This window comes from Podarcis muralis, chromosome 14, assembly GCF_964188315.1.
Source record: "Podarcis muralis chromosome 14, rPodMur119.hap1.1, whole genome shotgun sequence".
In the NCBI taxonomy this organism is placed as follows: Eukaryota; Metazoa; Chordata; class Lepidosauria; order Squamata; family Lacertidae; genus Podarcis; species Podarcis muralis.
Window position 1 is genome coordinate 6,884,553 of NC_135668.1, and position 23,876 is coordinate 6,908,428.

The 23,876-nt window shown below is 51.1% G+C and overlaps 1 protein-coding gene across 1 annotated transcript in view; it reads left to right on the top strand.

Annotated features, from left to right (window-relative positions):
- The first annotated feature begins 5,477 nt into the window (after positions 1 to 5,477).
- The window catches only part of ONECUT1 (one cut homeobox 1), a 30,633-nt gene continuing 12,234 nt past the window's right edge, over positions 5,478 to 23,876 (top strand). Inside the window, exon 1 of the mRNA XM_028706938.2 lies at positions 5,478 to 7,035. Within this exon, the coding sequence (XP_028562771.2) occupies positions 5,904 to 7,035 (1,132 nt within the window). The 5' untranslated portion in view covers positions 5,478 to 5,903. The remainder of the gene's footprint in view (positions 7,036 to 23,876) is intronic.

The following is a 23,876-nucleotide window of genomic DNA, read 5'->3' on the forward strand; positions in this document are numbered from 1 at the left end:
AGGGGGGGCGGATCTGCCCCAGGATAAAAATGAATTAATCTCAAGGGGTGATATTCAGCCCATGGAGTTCCGAAAATTCAGCCACGTCCTAACAGCTAATACACTTTCTTTCTTTCTTTCTTTCTTTCTTTCTTTCTTTCTTTCTTTCTTTCTTTCTTTCTTTCTTTCTTTCTTTCATGCCTTATTCTCACCTATCCCTGATGGAAGTGTTCACCTTATTTATTTATTTATTTATTTATTTATTTATTTATTTATTTTTAAATTAATAAATGTGCACCCGACCCCCAAGACTATTCCATTATAACTCTCCAACCTCCCAAAATTTTGAGACCTCTTGCGCTGGTTTAACCCCTTTCTGTTTTAACAACACAAATTCTACGAACACCCTCCATATTTCTTCAAAATAATTTCTCCTACATATTCCCCTTCTTACCTCAATGGCACATGCTAATTTATCATTAATCGCTATATCCCAAACAAACCTCTTTATACCATTCTTCCATTTTATATTCTGCTTGCCCCTTCCACTTCCTAGCTATCATAATTCGTGCAGCTGTCAATAATAACAAGGTTCTCTTAAGAAGGGGAGGCACCACTAGCTCCTTCAAGGTGGATGGTACCTCCCTGCCCCATTTTGGGGAGCTCTGGTGAACTAAGATGGACAAGGATACAGAGGGCAGGTGGTTGGCTGCACTCCTACAAGGAGTGAGTCTTCATCCTCAGGCTGCAATAACTGAAACTGATCCTGTACAGATGGAACAGGCAATGCTCTGGATGTCTCTGTAGGACTTACTTTAACTGTGGCATCCATTTCTCCCTGAATCTGAACAACCTTTTTCCTAAAGCAGGCATATCCAAAGTCTGTTTTGGGGGCCTAATCCAGCTCGCCAGTTGGTTTGATCCAGCCCCTGTGGCAGTTTATTTCCTGGGGTAAAATCCTAAAAAAACCTCAACAACTTCGATCCTAAGAAAAAGGTCAACAACCTTGGTTGGCCCTTTGGTCGGCCCTCATGGCCCTTCACTTCATCAAATCTGGCCCTCTTTGAAGAAAGTTTGGACACCAGTGCCCTAAAGTGCTTTGCAAAATTGTCATAGCAAGCTTCAGTAGGGAGCCAGAGCAATGCTTTCCCAATCAGATGGCAAAATCCCATTCTTCACTTGAAACAGCTCTGCCAGATACAATGGTGGTGAAAAAGTAAGCTTTCTTCACCACCACCAACATAGTTATGAGCTATAATGTGCTCTCATCCATCTTCGGTCAGCTTCAGATGGGCATTTATGTGGGAAATTGCAGTCAAACTAAACAAATGCATACCCTTGCTAGTTAGTAAGTTTAAGGGCAAACAACCAGAGCAGCTTGATTGGCAGACTCAGACCATAGGAATGTAACTGATGGAGAGAGAGCTCTGTGTGATGTCATTTCCCCTGTTTCTAGTAATGGGAAGAAACAGGAGATATAAACCCTTTTCCTGTTGTTCTCTCTCTCTGTGTCTTCTTTTCACCATGATTCTGATGCTGATTGGACATGTTCCTGGGATCCAGGCACAAAGACGGACTTTAGAAACTAACCTCTGTATTGTTGTAATTAAGAATGCTGTACCTGCGTATTTTTTACTGCTGCCTTTGCTGTGAACCAATGCAAGAACATTAAGTAAGAAAACACTATTTTTAAGACTTACTTCATAAGTTGTTGCCTGATTCTTTGTTATGCAAGGTAAAAAAAGGAAAGCTAGCTGATTTCATCAGCTGCAATTGCTCAGAATAAAAGGAGGCTTTGCGGCTTATTTTCCTAAGATTTCATGCTGTCAAGGATGGGATTTTAAAAACTTGGTTTAAACCCACACACCTGGGAGACTGGAGGGATAAATTGTAATTATTATAGCCACTCCAACCTAACAAAAACCCCATTCCACAACTTACACCAATTTTGCAGCCATTGGCCCTCCTGTTTCATCAGATACAAGTCACTCCAATGTGCTCTGCATGCTCCAATGCAACAGGGATTGCACTCAGGAGCAACTGAATCAATGGTCCTATGCATCTCACCATTCCATAGTGAGACAATAGTCTCAACAGAAATGCCAGCCACGTCAACTGGAAAATCCCCCAAAGAAATCAGGAATCCATCAGATGCCATAAGTCTCTGTGGTACAGAGCATGGAGAGTGGTCCCCTTGAAACATTCAATCCAAATGTCACCAGGGAGTGATCCATCCATGACAACAGACAATAGTATCCATTCAATATTTGGATTTTGCAAATGGTTTTGAGGAAGCCTCTCACCAACTGCTCCTAAGAGAAACCACAAGGCTCTCTTATGGATCAGTAACAGCTTAAATTGTACAGTGCAGCAGCAAAAATTAAACCGACTGTTTTCCTAATAGAAGGGAGTGTGGTATTCAACTCATGCATACATGACATGGAATTCAAAGCTGATGGCAAAGAACACCAACTTGGCCACTGTGGGAAGGACATTGCAAGACAATAGTCAATGCAAATAAGTGCAAGATGATGCAGGCAAAATAAACAAGCCCATACTTCACATTATGCTGATGGGGTCTGGACTGCCTGTCTATGCAGGAAATCGGTCTTGTGTTTCTGAAGGGAGGATCACTGAAAACAATGCAATACAGCACAGCAGTGAAAAAATAGAAAACTGAGGCTTTCATAGAGGACACAGGGCCAGCCCAACCAAGAGGCAAACTGAGGCGACTGTGATTGCCTCAGGCAGCTGGATCCACTGGGGCAGCAGATCCCCAATGACTACCCTTTTTACCCCTTTGTCCCAATGTAGATTTACCCTCACCCCTTCTTCTCTGGCAGGGAGGAGGCACCATTTTGGGGTCCATCTCAGGTTCTCTTTGGCCATCCCTGGGATAACAGGTCTAGCACAGCCATTGGCCATGACCCTTAACTGACTTGGAACCCCCCATCCACACCAAATGCTCTTATTGTCCAACTGAAAACCTTGTGCTCTCAAAATTTCCTGGTTGCCCCATTGTTGTGCTCATAAAATAAATGTGTTCCACATGTGGAATGTCCCCTTTTTGCTGTGGCAAAAGGAAAAGTGCTATGGATGCCACATGGCAGCATCACACACCCCACATACACTGGTGCCGATGCAGCGGAGACTGGCCCAGTAAGGAGAATGGGGGCACTGACCCACCAGCCTCAATTTGCCCTCAGCCAGCCCCCTTCCACCTTCCTGCCTTCCTACAATCAGCCCAGGAGGTGGTCCTGGCTGGCAGCTTCCTCCTCCTCCTCAGTCTGAGTCTTGCCCATGCAATGGATTGGGTTGGCTCCCCACTCCGAATGTGCCTGCTCCCTGGGAGACTAGCAGCCAAACTTAATAAATGCACATTCTTGCTAGTTAGCATGAGAAGGGGCCAGGTCCACAGAGCAGTTTTACTGATAGGCACTCAGACCATAGAAATGCAATTGGTAGAGAGGGCTCTGTGTGACGCCATTTCTCCTCCTGGAAAGGAATAAGCATATAGCAGTTCCTGTTCCTCGCTCTCCCTCCCTTTGATCAGCACTGGATGCAGACATTCCTCTGCTTGCTCCAGCTTCAAGGCATCTGGCTGAAGCTGGTTATACTGCAAATATAAGTGTTTTGCCTGCACAGTTTTTAATGCTATTCTTGCTGTAAACCAAAGTAAGTAAATCTTATTTTTAACCTCACTTCACAAGTTATTGCCTGATTCTTTGTTAAGTGGGGTAAGAATGGGGAAGCCAGCTTACTTCATAGATGGACTTACTCAAAACAAGGTTTTACAGCCTGATTCCTATGCTTTAAATTTTGCTGCCAATGAAGGGAATTTTGAAACTCTGTTCAACCCACACATGTGGACACCTGGAGGAATGAATTGCAGTTAATATATCCTCTCCTACCCATTAAAGCCCATCCCACATGTTCCTCCACCACAACTGAAGCACCCTTGCAAAGAGGACTACACTTCCCAGGATTCCCTGGGGGGAAAGTCATGTGTTTCAAAGTTGGCTGAAAACTCTTTAAACATGTAAGGTGGAGGCAACAAAGGCTCATTCCTCCAACCTGGCGCTCTGAATCAAAAAACGTTTCCCATACTGTTACGAGTTTGTCTGGGAGGAAGTGCGCTGTGCAAGGTCCTTTCAAAGCTAGGTAAGCCCCTGGAAGCCCTGATATCTCGCACCGCTTGGTTTAGAGAGAGGTTGGTGGACTCAGGAAGCGTGGGCGGGAAGCCACTCGAGGAAGCTTCGATGACTTCTTTTCAGTGCTCTTTCTAGTGACAGAAAGGGGCAGAGACCAACCACAAGCCGCCCGCGTGAGATGGAGGAGTGGATGTCTGGACGCTTGTGAGCCGGTTCCAGCCCCAAGCCTACCCCATGGGGTTGTTGTGAAAATAAAGCAGGGGAGGGGCGGCAGGTACCCCCGCACTCTTTGGAAGGAGATGCCAGAGAGAGGAGGGACACCAGCCTGAAGGGGAGGGGGAGGGCCCTGTGGCTCACACGGGCGTAGCCAGGGGAGTGCAGGGGGGCAGCTGCCCCCCTAAATCAAGCAAATATATAAAAATATTTATCTAACTGACCAATTGCGTCGCAGATAACTCGGTTTTGCTCCACCTTAACATAAAGCCTGCCCCCCTAAAATAAATCCTGGCTACGCCCATGGTGGCTCAGTGGGAGGAGCGCCTGCTGTGCGTCCCAGGTACAATTCTCGCCGGAATCTCCTGCGGAGGCCCCCTGGACCCTGCCTGAACCTCTGGACAGCCGCTGCTGCCAGTCAGTGTTGGTAATACGGTGCTAAATAAAAGGGTTGCCAAAGAAAGCTACCCTTCCCCCGCCTACTGACTTCTAGGGGGACCTCCTCCCAGGTAAATGTGTGGCACGGGATGGCAGCCTTCTTGAAGGCGAAGGAGGGACCAGGGGGCGCCTCTGACTCCCTCTTCCCGGCTTCGTCTGCCTTCGTCCCCGCCCATTCTTGGTTCTTCGGCGCTCCTGCTCGGCCGGCAACAGCGGAGACTGCGACCCGCTCCGAACCGGCGCTCTCCAGGCGTGAAAAACCCGCGAGGGGGTCTTCCCATCCGCCGCCCGGAGCTGCGCGCAGCTTCTCTGCTAGAGAAGTGGCCGAGGGGATGGAGCACCCAGCGGCGCCGGAGGGAGACGCTGCCTTCTCGTGGAGCTCAGGGCAAGATGAGCCACGACCCACGGGAAGTTGGGGACAGTCCCAAGCCTGGGACGGGCGGGGGGAGAATAAGGGCCGGCCTTTCCGGGGGTCCTCCTCCATGGACACACCCCGACACACATTCTTGGTCAGTGCCTGGCACTCTCAGCCTCCGACGCGAGCGCGCAGCAGCCCAGAGTAAGCTGGGCTAGCCGGTCTTGCGGGCGCGCCAGCAGCAGGCACGTGTGAGTGTGTGGGTCCTGGCGCGCGCGCGCGCAGGTGGCCGGGGGGGGGGGGCGGAGAGAGGGAGAGAAGGGGGAGGCGCTGCGTGAGTCCCCAGCGCGCATGTCCGCATTCTCCCAACCCCGGCAGCTGCAACCGCGGAGCCCGTCACCAAAGCCACTGAAACAGTAAGCGGGAGAGCTGGCGATGGCGAGGGAGGCGCACGGAGCCCGACTGGCGGCGCGGCTGAGGCTGTTGTAGGGAGACCGGCGGGGAGGCATTTGCCGGGAGCTCATTCCCAACACCAAAGGAAGCCCTCCCCCCAGCCGCGTCTCCCTCCTGGAATAAAACCCAAATTCTAGCCAGCAACATCCCAGGCCGGGCGAGCCAGCCAGCGAGCGAGCTTCGGAGCGGCCTCGGGGGCAGGGAAGGTGCCGGCGTTGCAGGCGAGCCGGCAAAGGGAAGCGCTTCCTCGGTGCCTCGCGGGCCACCCCAAGCCAGATAGATGTGCGCGCCGCCCGCCCGCCCACGCGGCCACCATGAACACCCAACTGGCGATGGAGACTCTGGGCGACCTCCACGGGGTGAGCCATGAGCCGGGCCCCGACCTGCTCCGGAGCGCCCACCCCCGCGGCGGCGGCGGCGGCCAGAGCAACCCCTTGGCCCACGGCGCCCGCCCGCTGGGCATGGCCGCCCTCCTGGACGGAGGGGACTACGCGCACCACCGGAGCGGCGCGGAGCACCCTTTGGGCGGCCCTCTGCACCCCACCATCACCATGGCTTGCGAGACCCCGCCTGGCCTGAGCATGAGCAGCACTTACACCACCCTGACGCCCCTGCAGCCGCTCCCGCCCATCTCCACCGTGGCGGACAAATTCCCCCACCATCACCATCACCCCCACCACCCCCACCACCCGTCTCAGCACCCTCATCATCCTCACCAGCGGCTGTCGGGCAACGTGAGCGGGAGCTTCACCCTCATGCGGGACGAAAGGAGCCTGGCCGCGTCCATGAACAACCTGTACTCGCCCTACCACGCCAAAGACGTCCCCGGCATGGGGCAGCGCCTCTCTCCGCTCTCCGGCTCCGGCCTGGGCGGGCTGCACGGCTCCCAGCAAGGGCTCCCCCACTACGCTCACCCGGGAGCCGCCGCCGCCGCCGCCGAGAAGATGCTGGCCCCCAACGGCTACGAAGCGCATCACCCTGCCCTGCTGGCCAGGCACGGCGAGCAGCACCTGACACCGACCTCGGCTCCCGGCATGGGGCCTCTCCACGGGATCCCGCACCACCCCCACGCCCACCTGAGCGCGCCGGGCCACGGGCAGATCCTGGGTGCCGGACCCCGGGAAGCCCACCCGGGGGCGGCGGCGGCGGGAGCGGCGGCGGCGGCCTCCGGGCAGGTCAACGGCGGCGGGAGCGGCTCGGGGCAGATGGAGGAGATCAACACCAAAGAAGTCGCCCAGAGGATCACCACCGAGCTCAAGCGCTACAGCATCCCGCAAGCCATCTTCGCCCAGCGCGTCCTCTGCCGCTCCCAGGGGACGCTTTCGGACCTGCTGAGGAACCCCAAGCCCTGGAGCAAGCTCAAGTCCGGCAGAGAGACTTTCCGCAGGATGTGGAAGTGGCTACAGGAGCCCGAATTCCAGAGGATGTCCGCGCTCAGGCTGGCAGGTGAGCGGTGGGGATGGGGTGGGAGGGAGGCAGCAGCGGGCCGAGGCGAGGTGGGGGGCTGCACACGCAAGGGGCTCTCTCGGCTTTGTTCCCCTTCGGCCAGCTCGGCCAAAACGCCCCCTGCACCGTTCCCAAACAAAGGCCCACCAGCCCGAAGATTGAGGATGGAGTGGGTGGGTGGGTGGCCACTGGGGGAGAGGGGTGTGTAGTGTCGTTGCGGTGCCTTCAGGAGCGAGGGAGGGACCTCTCCGCGCAGCCTTTTTTTCTTGTCGCTCCCTGGCCGCGGATCCGGCTGGTCTTCCGAGGCGCAGAGCTGGCCTACAGCGCTTCGTGGCGCGTCAGGATGGGGTAGGAATCGGGGCCACGTGGAAAGCCCCCCCTCCAGCCGAAAGCGTTTTCCACGCGCTCTCCTCGCGCCCGGAGCCGCACGGTTGTGCCAAGGGGCTGCGGCAGACACACACACACACACACACACGTGTGGCCACTGCAAGAGGCGGCGGCCGGTGGCTGCAGCTCTGGCGTTTTCACCTAAACGTCCTCGGTCCTCCTGCTGCCCTGCTCCTTCTCGCGTGGAGGCCTCCTCTTCACGCGTGCGCCGCGGAGTGTCTTCCAGTCTGTCCGGATTAATGTCCAAGCTGGTGGCTGCAGGTCCCTTTGGATCGCGTTCAGTGCACCATTCCTTGCAAACAGAGCTCGTTACTGTGTTGATATTTGGACCTCCCGCCCGCCTCTTGCTTTAGGCGTGTTCTTTTGCTTTGCTTTTCAGCAAATACAGTAATAGCCAACGGTTTGCCCACAAAATTTTCCAGAAGCCAAAGTCGGGAGCTTCCCTAGCTGGCACCTCCGAGGGCGAGGAGGGTCAGGCGAAAGGCTGGCCTGGGAAGGGGCTTCTTCCGCCTCCTTGACCCCGCAGGTCTCTGTTACGCAGGAGAGGCGTTGGGCACAGCTGGCTCTCTCTCTGCAGGGTCTCTCGCCTGTGTGGATGGAAAGAGAAACGAGGCGAGCTGTTCGGGCTGAACTCCCTGGTGAAAGGCTGGCCTGGCGCGGTGGTGGAGGAGCGCGCAGGTCCCGCGCAGGTGGCGCCTTTGCGCTTCAGAGCAGCGGCGCCTGGAAGAGCCGAGGAAGTTTCTGGCTTTTGGAGGCGCTGGCTTCTCGCCCTGGAAGACAGTTCTTGTTTCCCTCCGGGCTCGGCCTGCTGCCTGCAACCCGGCAAAAGCTTTTAACAGCCCGCAAAACTGAGGCTGGCGAAATGACCCTTTGACTGGGGGAAGTCCAAGCCGCCGAGGAGACCCGAGCAGTCGAGGCTCACAAGCAAGAACAGCGCTTGCCGGGAAAAGTCGTGGAAGGATGCGGCAAAAGTTGCGCAAAGCGCAAAGCATCACCCACGGCTCCGTCCTGCCTTTCAGGAGTGCCCGGCTGGAGGCACTTTGGACGGCTCTCCTGCTGCCAAGAGGCTGCTTCTGTGAGGAGGGCGGCTGGGCGGAGAGAGAAGAGATTCCCCTTCGATTATTGGGAGGGGATTTGCATAGATCGATACTGGAAGGAAACAACCCTTGATCTCGGAATCACTCGATACGCCCTTTCCTCGAGAGGGAAGTCGGTGCGCGCGCGCAAAGCAATCCTCGTGGCTGGAACTGGGAGGTTGCATGTATTTTTGTAATGCAGTTATGAAATACATTTCGTTATTTTTATTATATAATAATTATGAGTCCATCCTATATGTTACAGCCGAGGCTGTATAAGACTACGGGATTTCCTACCCCGCTTCTCCCCTGATCATTCTGCGGGGAACGGACGACGAGTGAGGAGCCTGAAGCTCCCTGCTTGGCCATTTTTGCTCCACCAGCCCCGGGCAGCTCCAGGGCGGATTGTGGCCACGAGGCGGTGACACCCCCGAGACGCAGCAGAGAAGGTGCCTGCGGCGTCCGAGGAGGCTTCCCCGCGGTGCCGGCGGCCCAGAGGTCTGTCTTCGAGGAAGGCTTTCTCCTTCCTCCCCGGTGGCTCCTCGGGGAGGGCCGGGCAGGTTCTGGACCGCCTTCCCTCGCCCCGCCGCCGCTTTTCCTGGCTTCGAGCAGAGAGCCAAGCCAAGCAATCTGCGGCAAATGCACCCACGATCGATTTTATTTTGTGCAGGTTTTAAAGGCGAGATGATCTTCCTAAGTGGCAAAAATCTGCGCCGATTGATATTGATGTATGAACATCAGTTCGAAACGTCGTAAATTACTCCAGGCAATGCAAATTAAATTTCGCCTCCGGATTATAACTCGCTCTCCGGCATTTAAGGGAAGAATTATCGGGCCGATTAAGATCCCGCAGCAGCAGCAGCAGCAACTCGCCCCTTCGCTTCCCTCATTTCCACCTCTCGGCTTTTTCCAGTGGTCCGAAGCACGTGGCATCTGCCGAGGTCTCTCTCTCTCTCTCCCCCCCCCCCCGCAACCGCCCCTCCAAGCTGCTCTCAGCGCCCTGCCAGGCAGCCCAGGTGGCCCAGAATGACAAGGAGGCGGCTTCCAGCGCCCATCCAGCGTCTCCCAGCCCGCCATCTCCTAGGCTTAGCTGTGGCTTAACTGCCCGGAGAAAGGCCCAGGGAGGGGGGCTGGGCCGGGCAGGTGATGAAAAGTTTGGCCAAGTTGCCCTTTCCCGGAGAGAGCCTGGCAAACCGAAAGGAAGAAATGGCTATCCCCAACTGACTAGGAGGGGGGCACAACAAGAAAGGGTCCCTTGGGGGATAATGGGGGGGGGGGGGAGCGAGCAAGAACATCGGGGTTTCTCCTCCTCCTCCTCCTCCTCCTTCTTCTTCCCCTTCCCTGGAAAAGTTTCACTGGGCAGCGAATGGGGCGGAATCCTTGAAATAGGAATAAAGACCGAGGATCCTATCTGCGCATTTCGCAAGCATTTAAATTCGTGTCTCCTCTTGGTCTTTCCAGACAATTGCACTAAACGGGGTCTATTTCTTTCGGTTGCGCTATAAAAGAAACCTGGACTGGGTGCGGAGGTGCGGCTTTGCGTTTTTGTTCCTGGCAAGGTTTCCCCGGTGACGTTGAACGCGCCCCTCCCCCTCCCCCAGGCAGCTTCTTCAGAGAAAGGCGAAATCCTGCCGCTGCTTTCCGCTGGGTCTGCTCCGACTTCCACTCAAGCCAGGAACTGCAGAAGCTTCCGCAGCAAAGGGTGGGTTTTTCCAGGGCCTCTGCCCTCGCCTCCTTCAGCTGGGTTTCAGGGCTCCCTGCCTGCTCAGTAACAGAGCATCTCCTTCGCAGGCACAAGGTCCAAGTGTCAGTCCGGGTACCTCCAGGCAGGGCTGCCAGATAACCCTGCCGGAAACCACTCACTGCCCATGCTGAGCTAGGTAAATCAATGGCTTGACTAAGTGCCTAGGAGCCAGCTTCTAGGGGCCGAGGTCCCTCCCTGAAGGAGCGTCTCCACCTCCATCGTCCAGCTTGAACACTGAGGTCCACCGCCGAGGGCCTTCTGGCGGTTCCCTCACTGCGAGAAGCAAAGCTACAGGTAACCAGGCAGAGGGCCTTCTCGGTAGTGGCGCCCGCCTTGTGGAACACCCTCCCACCAGATGTCAAAGAGAAAATAACTACAAAACTTTTAGAAGACATCTGAAGGCAGCCCTGTTTAGGGAAGCTTTTAATGTTTAATAGGTTGTTGTATTTTAGAGTGGCTGGGGAAACCCAGCCAGATGGGCGGGGTATAAATAATAAATTATTATTATTATTATTTGGCCCCCCCCATAAATATTTGAGGGGGTGGCCCCCCAGTTAATGGGCATTGACATTAAAATGATGTGCATGCACCAGGTCATTCGATCTATTATGTGGGGTGGGGCTTACCTGGGTCCTCAATATTTTATTCAAGTTGGCACCCCTGACTCACTGTATTGATGCTCCTAAGTCCACCTGGCTGGCTGCCTAGCCTTTCTATTGCACAGGTGCCAGCACGGGCTGAGTATAGGGGGCAGGTCCTTCAGGTGGAGAAGGTCCTCTTCATCATGGGTAGGCAAACTAAGGCCCAATTGCCTTCTCAATCCGGCCCACGGATGGTCCGGGAATCAGCATGTTTTTACATGAGTAGAAAGTGTCCTTTTATTTAAAATGCATCTCTGGGTTATTTGTGGGGCATAGGAATTGGTTCTTTCTTTTCCAAAATATAGTCCAGCCCCCCACAAGGTCTGAGGGACAGTGGACCAGCCCCCTGCTGGAAAAGTTTGCTGACCCTTGGTCTTCGTCTTCCGCTGGAAAAAGGCCCAGTGCTGGAGGAATTAAGATGAAGAGAGAAAAGCTTCCTATTTTCACCTGGGATGAAGGAAAGGAGATAGAGAGAGGAAGGGAATGTAAGTGGAAAGGAGAGGAGATGTGAAATAAACTGGCAATGGGTGGTGGAGTAGTAGTAATAATAGTAATAATAATTATATTATTTATACACCGCCCATCTGAGTAGAGTATAGCTCACATGTGAGAGGAGAAGGAGAGGGGGGAAATCACAGTGGACTAATAAAAACACATTGAGAGGCATGGAGAGGGGGAATGTAAAACATGGACTTTCCTACTTAGATCCTCTGGATCAGCAAATTCTGTCTTAAATGAGGAGGCTGTGTCGCCATCCCTCCAGAGCCCAATGTCTGTACTTAGCTCAGGGAACACTGAACTATGGAACTCCATGCCACAAGGAAATCACGGTGACAAGAATTTAGCCTTTCCAATGGAAATGCTAACTGACTACGCATCTCCACCTCCACCTGCCACCATTTGGGGTCTGACCTCACCTCTGCAATGCCAGTGGTCAGAGGTGGTTGCAGTCCAGCACCTTCTGGAGGGTCACCAGTTCCCCATGCCTTGCTGTAGAACAAGCAGAGGGAGCCAACCCCTCAGCCCCTTTTCTGACAGGAGCCTTGATCTGCAAAACTGAGCGGGGTGTGCATTGGGCTAAGAGGTGATGCCGAGGGAGGGAGGGCTGGAGGTGTAAATGAGTATCAGACTTTGAAAAGCTGGCTGGTGTCGCTCAATCAAGTCCATCAGTTTTGTTCAATTAATTAAACAAAATACTTTTAATTGGATTTTGAATAAATGTGCAATTAATCGTTGCTGTTACTTAGTGGGTTGGGTAAACCACAATTCTGAATACAGTGGTACCTCTGGATGTGAACGGGATCCGTTCCAGAGCCCCATTCGCATCCAGAGCAGAATGCAACCCACGTCTGCACGTGTGTGGGTTGCAATTCGCCACTTCTCTGCATGCGTGTGACGTCATTTTGAGCATCTGAGCATGCGTGAGCGGCGAAACCCGGAAATAGCGGGTTCCGCTACTTCCGGGTCACCGCAGAGCGCAACCCGAAAGCACTCAACCCAAAGCTACTTTAACCCGAGGTATGACTGTAATGTTTTTATAGGTTTGGGGGCACTGGGGAGCAAAGGGGGGTGGCTGCATATCCTTTAAATTAGGATGGTTCCCACCACCTTCCTCCCTCTTGGGCTGCTCAACCTGGAACTGCCAAGATAGTGGCCTAGTGTAGGAAGAGAAGACCAGGATTCTGGTCTGGCATAGATTTTTTAGTTTTTTAAATATACTTTGATTTACATTCTCACTGTATCTCCACATTTCTCTGTTTTCTATACAGTACTCTGTTCAAAACTGCTGAATTTCTGGGCTGTCCTGGGCTGATTGTTCCCTGACCCATTGCTTGGACCATTGGAGTCATGCCACTGGTGGTGGTCCAAGCACCGTCGAAAGCACAAGGGGAGATGGGTTGGGGTTGCCAGGCAGGAGACTAGGAATTCAGCTGGCTGTTTTCCTACTCCTAAGGAGGCCAATGTAAGGTAGTGGGGACTCTGAGCCCCATATGCCCTCAGTGCCCTATACATGGGTGGTGGCAAGCACAGAGAGGGCAACAGAATGGGGTGCCTGTTGCTACCAGTGGTACTGCACAGAGTTGGTGGTGGAGGAGATGGTCTCCTCGTAGGCTATGAAGAGTGAAGGGTAAAACCAGCAGCCTGGGCAGGGCCTGGTAGTAAACCACCTGGCAGGATAATTGAGGTGGGTGCGGGAGCTGGCCTGCTTTGCTGAAAAGCCTGCTCTGGTTTTCTAATTTCCTGCTGTAGCAGCTTCTGCTAATCCCACATAACTATGGAACATGAGAAATGGACTAGAGGAGGTGACTTCAGCAGCTTGGCCATTAATCTCAGCCCCAAAGGAAAATGCCCTTGAATCAAGAACTGGGGGCGATGCGCTGTTCCAAGTCAGTGTCGTCTTCCTTAGCTATGTGAGCATTTGTGAGGATAAAGGACCGTTCTTCTATGGATTTTTAAAAATTAAAGGGCGTTTAGAAACTTGTTTGGGCATGAAAGCAAGGAAGGGAGATGCTCAACACTAGCATTATCCAATGGGTTACGATAATGAAAATGCACATTTAGGGCTGGTCATTGGAATTTCTCAGGCCAAGGTCCAGTTTTTCCACATCATCACATGGAAAGCAAAGGAAACCTGCAGAACTAGTTTCTGCATTGGAATGAATCTGAGAGGGAATAATAATAATAATAATAATAATAATAATAATAATAATAATAATAATAAAATAATAAAAATAAAATTTATTACTTATACTCTGCCCATCTGGCTGTGTTTCCCCAGCCACTCTGGGCAGCTCCGAACAGAAAATTAAAAATACAATAAAACATCACACATTAAAAACTTCCCTAAACAGGGAATCCTCTTTAACACTGTCTTACAGCGCAAACTTCACACATGACCCTCAAAGCAGTTCCTCCAGTTAGCCTGTTATGCAAATGTAAAGCTTGACATTTAGGTTTCTTTCCTGCATTAATCCTGCACTGATGCCACCAAAAAGGCTCAAAAGGTATTTTAGGCTCCATTTCTCAGCTGAAGTTCAAACCAGGTAGATTCTGGACCCCTTCGGACAACCTACTGAACATTTGTTCTGATTTGCTTATTTCATTTATTTGAATATTATTCACTCTTTCTTAGGGTATAGCTACCTGGCTTACAACATATAAACTGGAACAAAATAAGTTTACAAGTATTTGCAAAACATAATAAAAAACATTAATAGATAGGGCGATTTTCAGCATTTTGCTGGCCCACAGCTTACGTGGAGGTTAGGCCATCTTTATTGAGCATTTGTTCAGATTTTTTTACTGGATGGTTATATGGCAGAGAGCATTCATCCTAATTTGCCTGCGGGGTGCTGACACACCTTCCTTCTAGCCACTAATTCACCTCATGGTTTTCAATGCTGTTGTCCATCCTTTCCCAACTACAAAAAGGTCCAGGGCTTTTTTAAAAAAGTGGATTTGTCACTCTTGGCTGAGGAGCCCTTTAGTAAAGGTAAAGGGACCCCTGACCATTAGGTCCAGTCGTGGCCTTTAATCCATTTTAAATGCCTCTTTTGCATTTGTTGTTCTATGGTATGGGTGTCATTAGAGAGAAATGCAGGTTTCCACACATGTCTGGTGAAATCCCGATTGCCTCCTGTGTGTTCTCCTCTCCAACTTGATGTTTTAGAGCATCTCTAAGCCAGCACACATTTTTGCTACAGCACACTGCAGCCTTCTATCTGCTCAAATATTTTTTTTAAATCTTGAACCATTTCTTTGGGCTTCTGCCCTCATTTGGAAAGTTCAGAATATCTTTCAGCACCCTTTAATGCCCCCTCAATGAGCAAGTTGAGAGCCAGTGTGGTGCAGTGGTTAAGAGCAGTAGATTCATAATCTGGGGAACTGGGTTCGATTCCCCACTCCTCCACATGCAGCTGCTGGGTGACCTTGGGCCAGTCACACTTCTTTGAAGTCTCTCAGCCCCACTTACCTCACAGTGTGTTTGTTGTGGGGGGTGAAGGGAAAGGAGAATGTTAGCAGCTTCGAGACTCCTTCGGGTAGTGATAAAGCGGGATATCAAATCCAAACGCTGTTTCTTCTTCAAGTTGCAAGAAGAGGTCAAATGAGGACCTAGGTTCCCCTTCAGCCACTTTGGGGTTCACACCAAGGCTCTGACAATGTTCTAAGGCAGCCTTTGGGGAAAGAGAGAGATGGGCGTCACCAGTGGCGTAGCATGGGTTGTCAGCACCCGGGGCAAGGCAAGTAATTTGCGTCCCCTAACCCGTGGATTTGCGCCCCCAACCCATGGATTTGCGCACCCTAACCCTAACCCCCAGATGTTGCGCCTGGTGTGGCCGCCCCCCCTGCACCCCCCACACTACGCCACTGGGCGTCACCACCCTGTTCCCTCGCTGGCCTATGGAGAAGGCTTGTGCTGACATTTGTATTTTAGTAACAAGTTAGGAAATGAATGCCACTGCAGCTTGAAATATTCCCAGCCTTGGACAGGTAATTAAAGCAATACGTTAAAGGCAACAATCAATCACCGCTCTCAAAAATGATAGCAGAATTCACTTTTGCTGCCAAGAGCCGGTCTTGTACTGCTTCCAGGAGGAAGGGGTGCTGGGAATGGGGGAGGCTTCCTGCCTTGCCCCACTCTGTGCCATGGTGATGCAAGGAGGAGATGCCAAGACTGCATTCGGCCAGCTGGGACTCTCTGTACCTCCTCTGACTTGCACGGTGCCTCTGCTTCCAGGGTCTCTCAGCCAGCGCCCGTTCCCTGGTCTTCTTCAACTAGACTGGCCAAGAATCTGCTGCAATATAAAGGGGCGGGTCTGCCGCACCCTCAGGTGAATTGTGAGAGGGCTTAGGAAGGGTGGGGTACATTGTCCCTCCTCTCTGTCATTTCCGCATGCTCTCCTCCAAATACACTCTCTCCCCCAAAGTCACTTTTTCCTGGCAGATTATCTGGCATCAGCCCAGCAAGAATAATAATAAAAAAAAGCTGCAATCAAAGCTTGGGGACACTGGATGGAATCACTGATCATCAGACATTGTACCATAAATATGTTTTATGACCTAGGATGAAACTGTAATGTGGTGCAGTGGATCCTGTTATTATTGCATAATTAATTTGATCGTCTGCGCCCGCCAATGATTTCAGTCAGGTGCAACATTGCCTTCTGCTTAAGCTCTGTAGCAGAATGTCTGCGGGAGACTGCTCCCCTTATGCAGTGCAGGGATTTTATTGTACAGCAGTACCTCGGATTACAGGGGACGCAGGTGGCGCTGTGGGTAAAAGCCTCAGCGCCTAGGGCTTGCCGATCGCATGGTCAGCAGTTCGAATCCCCGCGGTGGGGTGCACTCCCGTCGTTCGGTCCCAGCGCCTGCCAACCTAGCAGTTCGAAAGCACCCCCGGGTGCAAGTAGATAAATAGGGACCACTTACTAGCGGGAAGGTAAACGGCATTCCGTGTGCTGCGCTGGCTCGCCAGATGCAGCTTGTCACGCTGGCCACGTGACCCGGAAGTGTCTTTGGACAGCGCTGGCTCCCGGCCTATAGAGTGAGATGAGCGCACAACCCTAGAGTCTGTCAAGACTGGCCCGTACGGGCAGGGGTACCTTTACCTTTACCTCAGGTTACAGGCGCTTCAGGTTACATACACTTCAGTTTACAGACTCCGCTAACCCAGAAATAGTACCTCAGGTTAAGAACTTTGCTTCAGGATGAGAACAGAAATCGTGCTCTGACGGCGCGGCAGCAGCAGGAGGCCCCATTAGCTAAAGTGGTGCTTCAGGTTAAGAACAGTTTCAGGTTAAGAATGGACCTCTGAAACAAATTAAGTACTTAACCTGAGGTACCACTGTATGAAGAGTGGGTACCCACAAGTTACTAGCCTCCCCACCAGCACCACATACTTACTCCAGCCCTTTGGGGTACATTAAGAAATAAGGAAAGGAAAATGGCACTCCAAATACTTCTTCACCCGAGTGCCTGGCTGTAGGCACCTATTGGCAGAACAGAAAGAGGGACTGGATCTCTTCCATGCCTTCAGATTTTGATGGACCCATGAGGCTTTTTAACCCCAGCATCAGTTTGTTTCCAACTTTCTACTTTTAACGAATGCTCTTCCCCTTTGTCTTATCCAGTGAGGGGGAGGGGGATACATGCCACTTTGTGTGGGATTCTGGAGCATCTTGTAGGGCACATAGCCAGCTCATCTCACAGAGCCCCAGTTACCCTCATGGATGACCTTTACTGGGAGAGACAGATGGGGAGTGAAGCCATGTCACTGTTGCTTGACCTCTCAGTGGCGTTGAATACTGCTGATCATGGTACCCTGATTCTGTGGGGTGGCTGTCCAAGATGCCATCCTTCTGTGATTCTGCTTTTACTTATGGATGCAGTTTCAGAGAGTGGCATTGGGTGGCTGCTGTGGGCAGGATTTCTGCATACCAGGGATCACCCTCAGGGTCCCTTCCAACACTACAGTTCTATCATTCTCGGACAACTGAGCTGTGGGGTGCTGCAAATTATCTTCTGGTCCCCAATGCTCAGCCCCAAGTTGTTTAGAGTTCAGTATTCTAACTGCGGAACCTTAAACTTGGCGTAGCAAACCGACAACCGTTGTTCTAGCTAATGCACCAGGTATTACCATTCTTGGGTTAAGTGTCAGGGACTGGGAAGAGGAGGAATGGTGGAGACCGCCTCCCCAGCCTGTGTCGGAACTTGTGTATGACCGAGCTGAAATGGCTCTCCTCCACATCGTACTTCAGAATCCATCGAGGCTCTGCTCTGACGGTGATTAATGACCTAAGCCTTTAATGAGGCTTCAGGCACACTCCCATTATGCAGAGTATCCAAACAGCAGCAGAAGGAGCCAAAAATATGTGCTACATCACTATGTTTATTTCTAACTATGCAGGACAGAAAGAACATGCATCTGCTCTCTGTGAGAGTCAGTGAACAACTGGAAGGAAGAAACAGGAAACCAGTAACATCAACATCTGTCTCCCGTCTCCCGTGAGACTTCCAACAGTCTGGAATGTAAACAGAGTCTTGTGACTCCAAAAACTGCACAGTGGCATAACAGAAATCTAACAGCCTTCCAGAGGAGAAGAAGATAGTTCAGAATTACAACAGGGGTTTGAGGGAGGTCACAGCTCAGAGGAAGATGAGGGGAAAGGTTGAGAAATAATGGGAGAGGGGGAGGAATAAGCACCAGAGGGGGGACAGCTGATGGGATGCAGTGTCTTTAAAAAGCATTCCAGACCCCCCACTCCTTCCCAGAACCTGGCAAGCATTGAAAGTAGGAGAGCAGAGAGCTCAGAGGCAGAGGACACATCTCAGCACCCATAGTGATGACACATGAAGGGAGAGAGGGAGGGGGTAGAGACTCACTCGGGGCAATGCTATTATTCCAAGAGGCTGCATTTCCAAGCCTCTCTCTGTGAATATTGAATAAAAAGCAGTTGGTAAGAACTTTTCCTTGTCTTATCCATTCCTGGCGACCTGCCATGAGGGTTGGGTCCACTGCCGCCTGACATTAAGACAGCTTGACCAGAGTGATTCAGGCACTGCACTAGTACAATACACTCTGTGTGGGGCTGCCCATAAGGTCATGAGGCCATCACTGAAGCTGCTGGAGCTTCTACAAGAGTGGGGTCTTTAGCGCAGAGGCACCCACTGTATGGCACATCCCCCCCCCCCCCGCTGATATTAGATATGTGCTGATGATTTTCAGTTTGCAACGTTTGTTAAAGACCTTTTTGGTTTGTGGGGAGAGGAGGAGGGGTATTTTATCCAACGCTTCCTCCTCTCACCACCCACTCCTTAGAAAACCACATGCAGGCCTCCTTCGATGCTTTAATGGCAACTGCGCTGATGCCAGAAGGGACTCTGCAGTTGCTTTTTGGCAGCGTCCTTGTGGCTGATTGATTTATAACCTCCTCTCTTTGGGCTCATTTATTCTTTGTTAATGTTTGTCTACAAGTGAGGTTGGACGGTTGTTGCCCAGTAGTGGGAACAAGTCACCGGGGCCCTAATTCGGAACTTAGATAAGCATCAGTGGCAAATAAAACCCAAACCGCCAAATTCTGAGTGGTGGTGAAAAGAGACACTTCTGCTCCCACCAGGCTGCAAAAGGACCCCCAAAGAGGCTCCTCGGTTGCATGTGACTCCCCAAAAGACCACTTTGGAAACTGCTGCCAGATGTGTTGCTTGCAGCCAAATGCCATGCGTCTCACCGTTTCTTACTTTGTTGGGGGAATGAGGGGGCGCAGACACACCTTCATTCCAGGCAACGATCCAAAATGTTCCTTCTCCATCTTGCATTTGCCAGAGTCTGGGATGCCCATATGGCTATGCTTGACCTCTGAAAACCTGTTGCTGGGAATGGCAAGTGGGGAAGAGGACTTTGGGCAGAGGTTATTGTTATTACAGTGGTGCCTCGCAAGACGAAATTAATCCGTTCCACGAGTCTCTTCGTCTTGCGGTTTTTTCATCTTGCGAAGCACGGCTATTAACGGCTTAGCTGCTATTAACGGCTTAGCGGCTTAGCGGCTATTAACGGCTTAGCGGCTTTAAGAAAAAGGAAACAAACTCGCAAGAACTCGCAAGACGTTTCGTCTTGCGAAGCAAGCCCATAGGGAAATTCGTCTTGCGGAACGACTCAAAAAACGGAAAACCCTTTCGTCTAGCGAGTTTTTCATCTTGCGAGGCATTCGTCTTGCGGGGCACCACTGTATTACGTCTTTTGTGTTTTTACCTTGTATTTTTATGCTGTGAACCACCTTGAGATCTATTGGTGAAGGGCAGTATACAGATTTAATAAGTAAAAATGGATGATACCAAGTGTTCCCCTGGCTGGCTACTGGGAGAACAGGGTGAGGGATTATGATGGGCTGCCTTCAGCTCAGCGGCAGAGCATGTCTCCAGGTCACCCAGGGGTGTGTGTGTGTGTGTGCATGCGTGCTTGCCTGCCCAGGCCCTCACCATGTTTTATTCTGCAAAGAGAGAGGCTGTTTCAGACCAGAAGCAGATCTAAAGGTAAAGGTAAAGGTACGGGCCAGTCGTGTCCGACTCTAGGGTTGTGCGCCCATCTCACTTAAGAGGCCGGGGCCAGCGCTGTCCGGAGACACTTCCGGGTCACGTGGCCAGCGTGACGAAGCTGCTCTGGCGAGCTGGCACCAGCGCAGCACACGGAAATGCCGTTTACCTTCCCGCTATAAAGTGGTACCTATTTATCTACTTGCACTTAAGAGTGCTTTCGAACTGCTAGGTGGGCAGGAGCTGGGACCGAACGACGGAAGCTCACCCCGCCGCAGGGATTCGAACCGCCGACTATGCGATCGCCAAGCCCTAAGCGCTGAGGTTTTACCCACAGTGCCACCAGAAGCAGATCTACACCTGGTCAAATATTGTAAGTGACACGCAGGTGCATGGAGGAAACAGGGGAGAGAGTTGGTCCCCAAAATGGAAAGAAAACAGGTGATTGGCCATTGTGGGAGGAAGCAGGAATTCTGGGAAGAAAATGATCTCTACTGCCACCATCCGTGGTTTCTTCAAAGCTGTTCCAGAATACCTAGCAATGCTCAGCAACGGTTCAGGTGCAACATCTCTAACCTTGAATCTGCACCACATGACAAAGTTTTCATTTCATCAAGCTTGAAATCAGGTCAACTCAAAATATTTGAGCCTTTGTTGTTGTTGAAAAGAGGAACTTTTATGCTCCTCCCTCGGTGCATCAGTAACCATTCAGAGTTATTGGAGGTCAGTCGTTTATCTCGGTTCAACCGAAAGAGGCAGATTGTAGTGACATTGTCAGTATTTCTACTTCCTCTTACCTGGTAGAGTATGCCAGCCAGCTCCATTACCTTTTGGCAGAAGTTTCGATTCCATTAAATTGTTTGCCTATTTTCCGCTTGCCACATTGCCGGTGTTTCAGAACAGAGCTCAGAGAAGGCAACTTTGCCAGCAGCTATTACGAGGAAATGATTCGTTTAGCACATGGGTAGGCAAACTAAGGCCCAAGGGCCAGATCCAGCCCAATCACCTTCTCAATCCGGCCCATGGGCGGTCCGGGAATCAGTGTGTTTTTACATGAGTAGAATGTGTGCTTTTATTTAAAACGCACCTCTGGGTTATTTGTGGGGCCTGCCTGGTGTTTTTACATGAGTAGAATGTGTGCTGGATTATTTGTCAGGCATAGGAATTCATTCTCCCCCCCCCAAAAAAAAATATAGTCCGGCTCCCCACAATGTCTTAGGGACAGTGGACCGGCTCCCTGCTGAAAAGGTTTGCTGACCCCTGGTTTAGCATTTCCTACTTCTGGCACTAGGGACGCAGGTGGCGCTGTGGGTTAAAGCCTCAGCACCTAGGACTTGCCGATCGAAAGGTCAGCGGTTTGAATCCCTGCGGCGGGGTGCGCTCCTGTCGTTCGGTCCCAGCGCCTGCCAACCTAGCAGTTCGAAAGCACCTTCGGGTGCAAGTAGATAAATAGGGACCGCTTTCTAGCAGGAAGGTAAACAGTGTTCCGTGTGCTGCCCTGGCTTGCCAGAGCAGCGATGTCACGCTGGCCACGTGACCCGGAAGTGTCTGCGGACAGCACTGGCTCCCGGCCTATAGAGTGAGATGAGCGCACAACCCTAGAGTCTGGCAAGACTGGCCCGTACGGGCAGGGGTACCTTTACCTTTACCTTGACTTCTGGCACTAAGTTGGCCTCATTCCTACTTCTGGCACTAAGTTGGCACACTTCACTAGAGAAAAAGAGGCACATGCCATTACTCTTTACATCTGTTTGTATGTATAAGGCCTTTTAAACTGTGGGTTTTTTATTGTTTAGTTTGTTATTATGTTATGTATTTTTGTGTTTTTGTACTGTAAACCACCCTGTGATGCTCAGATGAACGGCGGTATAATGATGATGATGATATGCAGAGGGCTGCTAGAATATTGCTGTTCTGACACCTCCAACATCTACTGAAATGGGAATAGATGAGTCACATTGAGCAGATGCCTCACTTTCCCTCTTTTGTTTGGCTGTGCTCCTCCTTTTATGCAGAGAGTGTGTTCCATCTAGTGGACGACAGCAGCTAGCACAGGAAGCCAGAGCCTTTCATGCAAAGCTGTTTATTCTCTAAGCACTTGAGATGTTGCAAGCAAAATTTTGCATGCTGGTTCCTGACATCAAGGACCATGTTTTTGTCTATGCCTGGATAAAATCAGACATCATTTCGAATCAAGAAGGCAGACTGAATCTTTCAAAAGTGCACTGATTCTGACCACTGATTTCAAGGCTGCACAGAATTTTTTGGGTTTCTTATAATTCCCAAGCAATGCTAGATAGGAGGCTGCTAGTGCTGTCATACATTTGGTTTATTGATTACCTTGACTGCTTTGTGCAAACAGGTGGGGAGAAATATACATGAAACTGATGTATTTTGGCTCAAAATTTGACCCAAAACACCCTAAATGAAGGTGAAAAGATAGCTGTAGATTTGCAATTGTAGATGGATGTCATTATCCCAATATGTGGCTCATGCACTGCTGTCTATAACTGGCTCTGCTCTATTTCCCAAACCATGATTTTGTCTCTGGTTTCCATGGGGAGGGGAGCGGTACTAAAAAACCCCCAAAACCCTCTAAGCATCCTAAAGTCTGCTCTGCCTCCATGGCCAGTGGTGGTCATGTCCTTGTGCTCAGCTCCTGCTTACTGGCTTCTCACTGTGCAAACAGGATGCTGGACTCAGTGGGCCCCTGGCCTGATCCAGCAAGCTCTTCTTACTTTCTTATGCCCCATAGACGAATGAAGCTGTTCCTCCATTCATGCAAGGGCCTGAAGGGCCTTTTCCGTGGTGGCTCCGACCTGGTGGAATGCTCTGTCCCAAGAGACTAGGGCCCTTCAGGATTTAACCTTCTTCCGTCAGGCCTGTAAGACAGAGCTATTTCGCCTGGCCTTTAATTTGAATTCAGCCTGATCTTTTATTTCCCTTCTCTTCCCTCCCCTTCCCCTTTTATGAAGATTACCTGCTCTGAGACCCCACAGCTAATTTTTCCCTGGCCTCCTCGCTGGCCCAAGTAGGACCAATTCAGCCAACTAGCCCTGGTGATTATCTAATGCTTATTAGATGGATTTCCCCTAAATTGATTTCTGAACTTTGAATTTTATTGTTATTCATGTTTTTATACTGTATTTTATGCTGCTTTTACAACTGTTATAAATTTGTTGTTAGCTGCCCGGAGCCCGGATTTTGAACCAGGAAGGGCGGGGTATAATTTTATTTTTATTTATTATTATTATTATTATTATTATTATTATTATTATTATTATTATGCAAGCTGCTTGGTTCCTATATGGAGCTGCATCGAGCCGTGATCAAAAATGCAGGAAGAGAAAAAATTATTTACTTGTTCCTCACAATGTTTTTAAACAGAACAAACTTTGCATGTCTAGAATCTGTACTTATGTTAGGGAATCCTCTGGCCTCCAAGGAAGACGCTGTCCACTGCTGCTTTGGCAGGGACAGTGACAACACACTCCTTGGAGACCAGATCTGCCACCTCCTTGACAGCCTTCTCCCCAAATGCCATCTCCACAGCAGCGCTACTGGTCTCCTTCCACCCCAGGGAGGTGGGGTGCCCTCCGGGGGTCTCCAGGTTTCTGCACCCACCCCTGAAACGGCCTTTTATTCACACTTCAACCATTGCGCAAGGTTGATTTGACTCCCTCACTTGCTCCTGAAGTAGATCTTGACACCCCTCTGGTCCCTGATGTAGGTCTCCATTCACGCCTTCTTCCCTAGAAGTGGGGTGGCATTTTGTGTTTTCGCCTCAGGTACCAAAATGTCTTGGGCTGGGCCAGGGTTTGCGGGGGCAGAGCCTGCCAGTACAATCAGGTGGAGCTGAATGCTCCTACTCTACTTAAATATTCTTCATCCATGAGAACAAGGCCACCACCTAGTGACCACCAAAGGGAACAATCATGCAAAATTATGGGAGCAGCTGGCTAA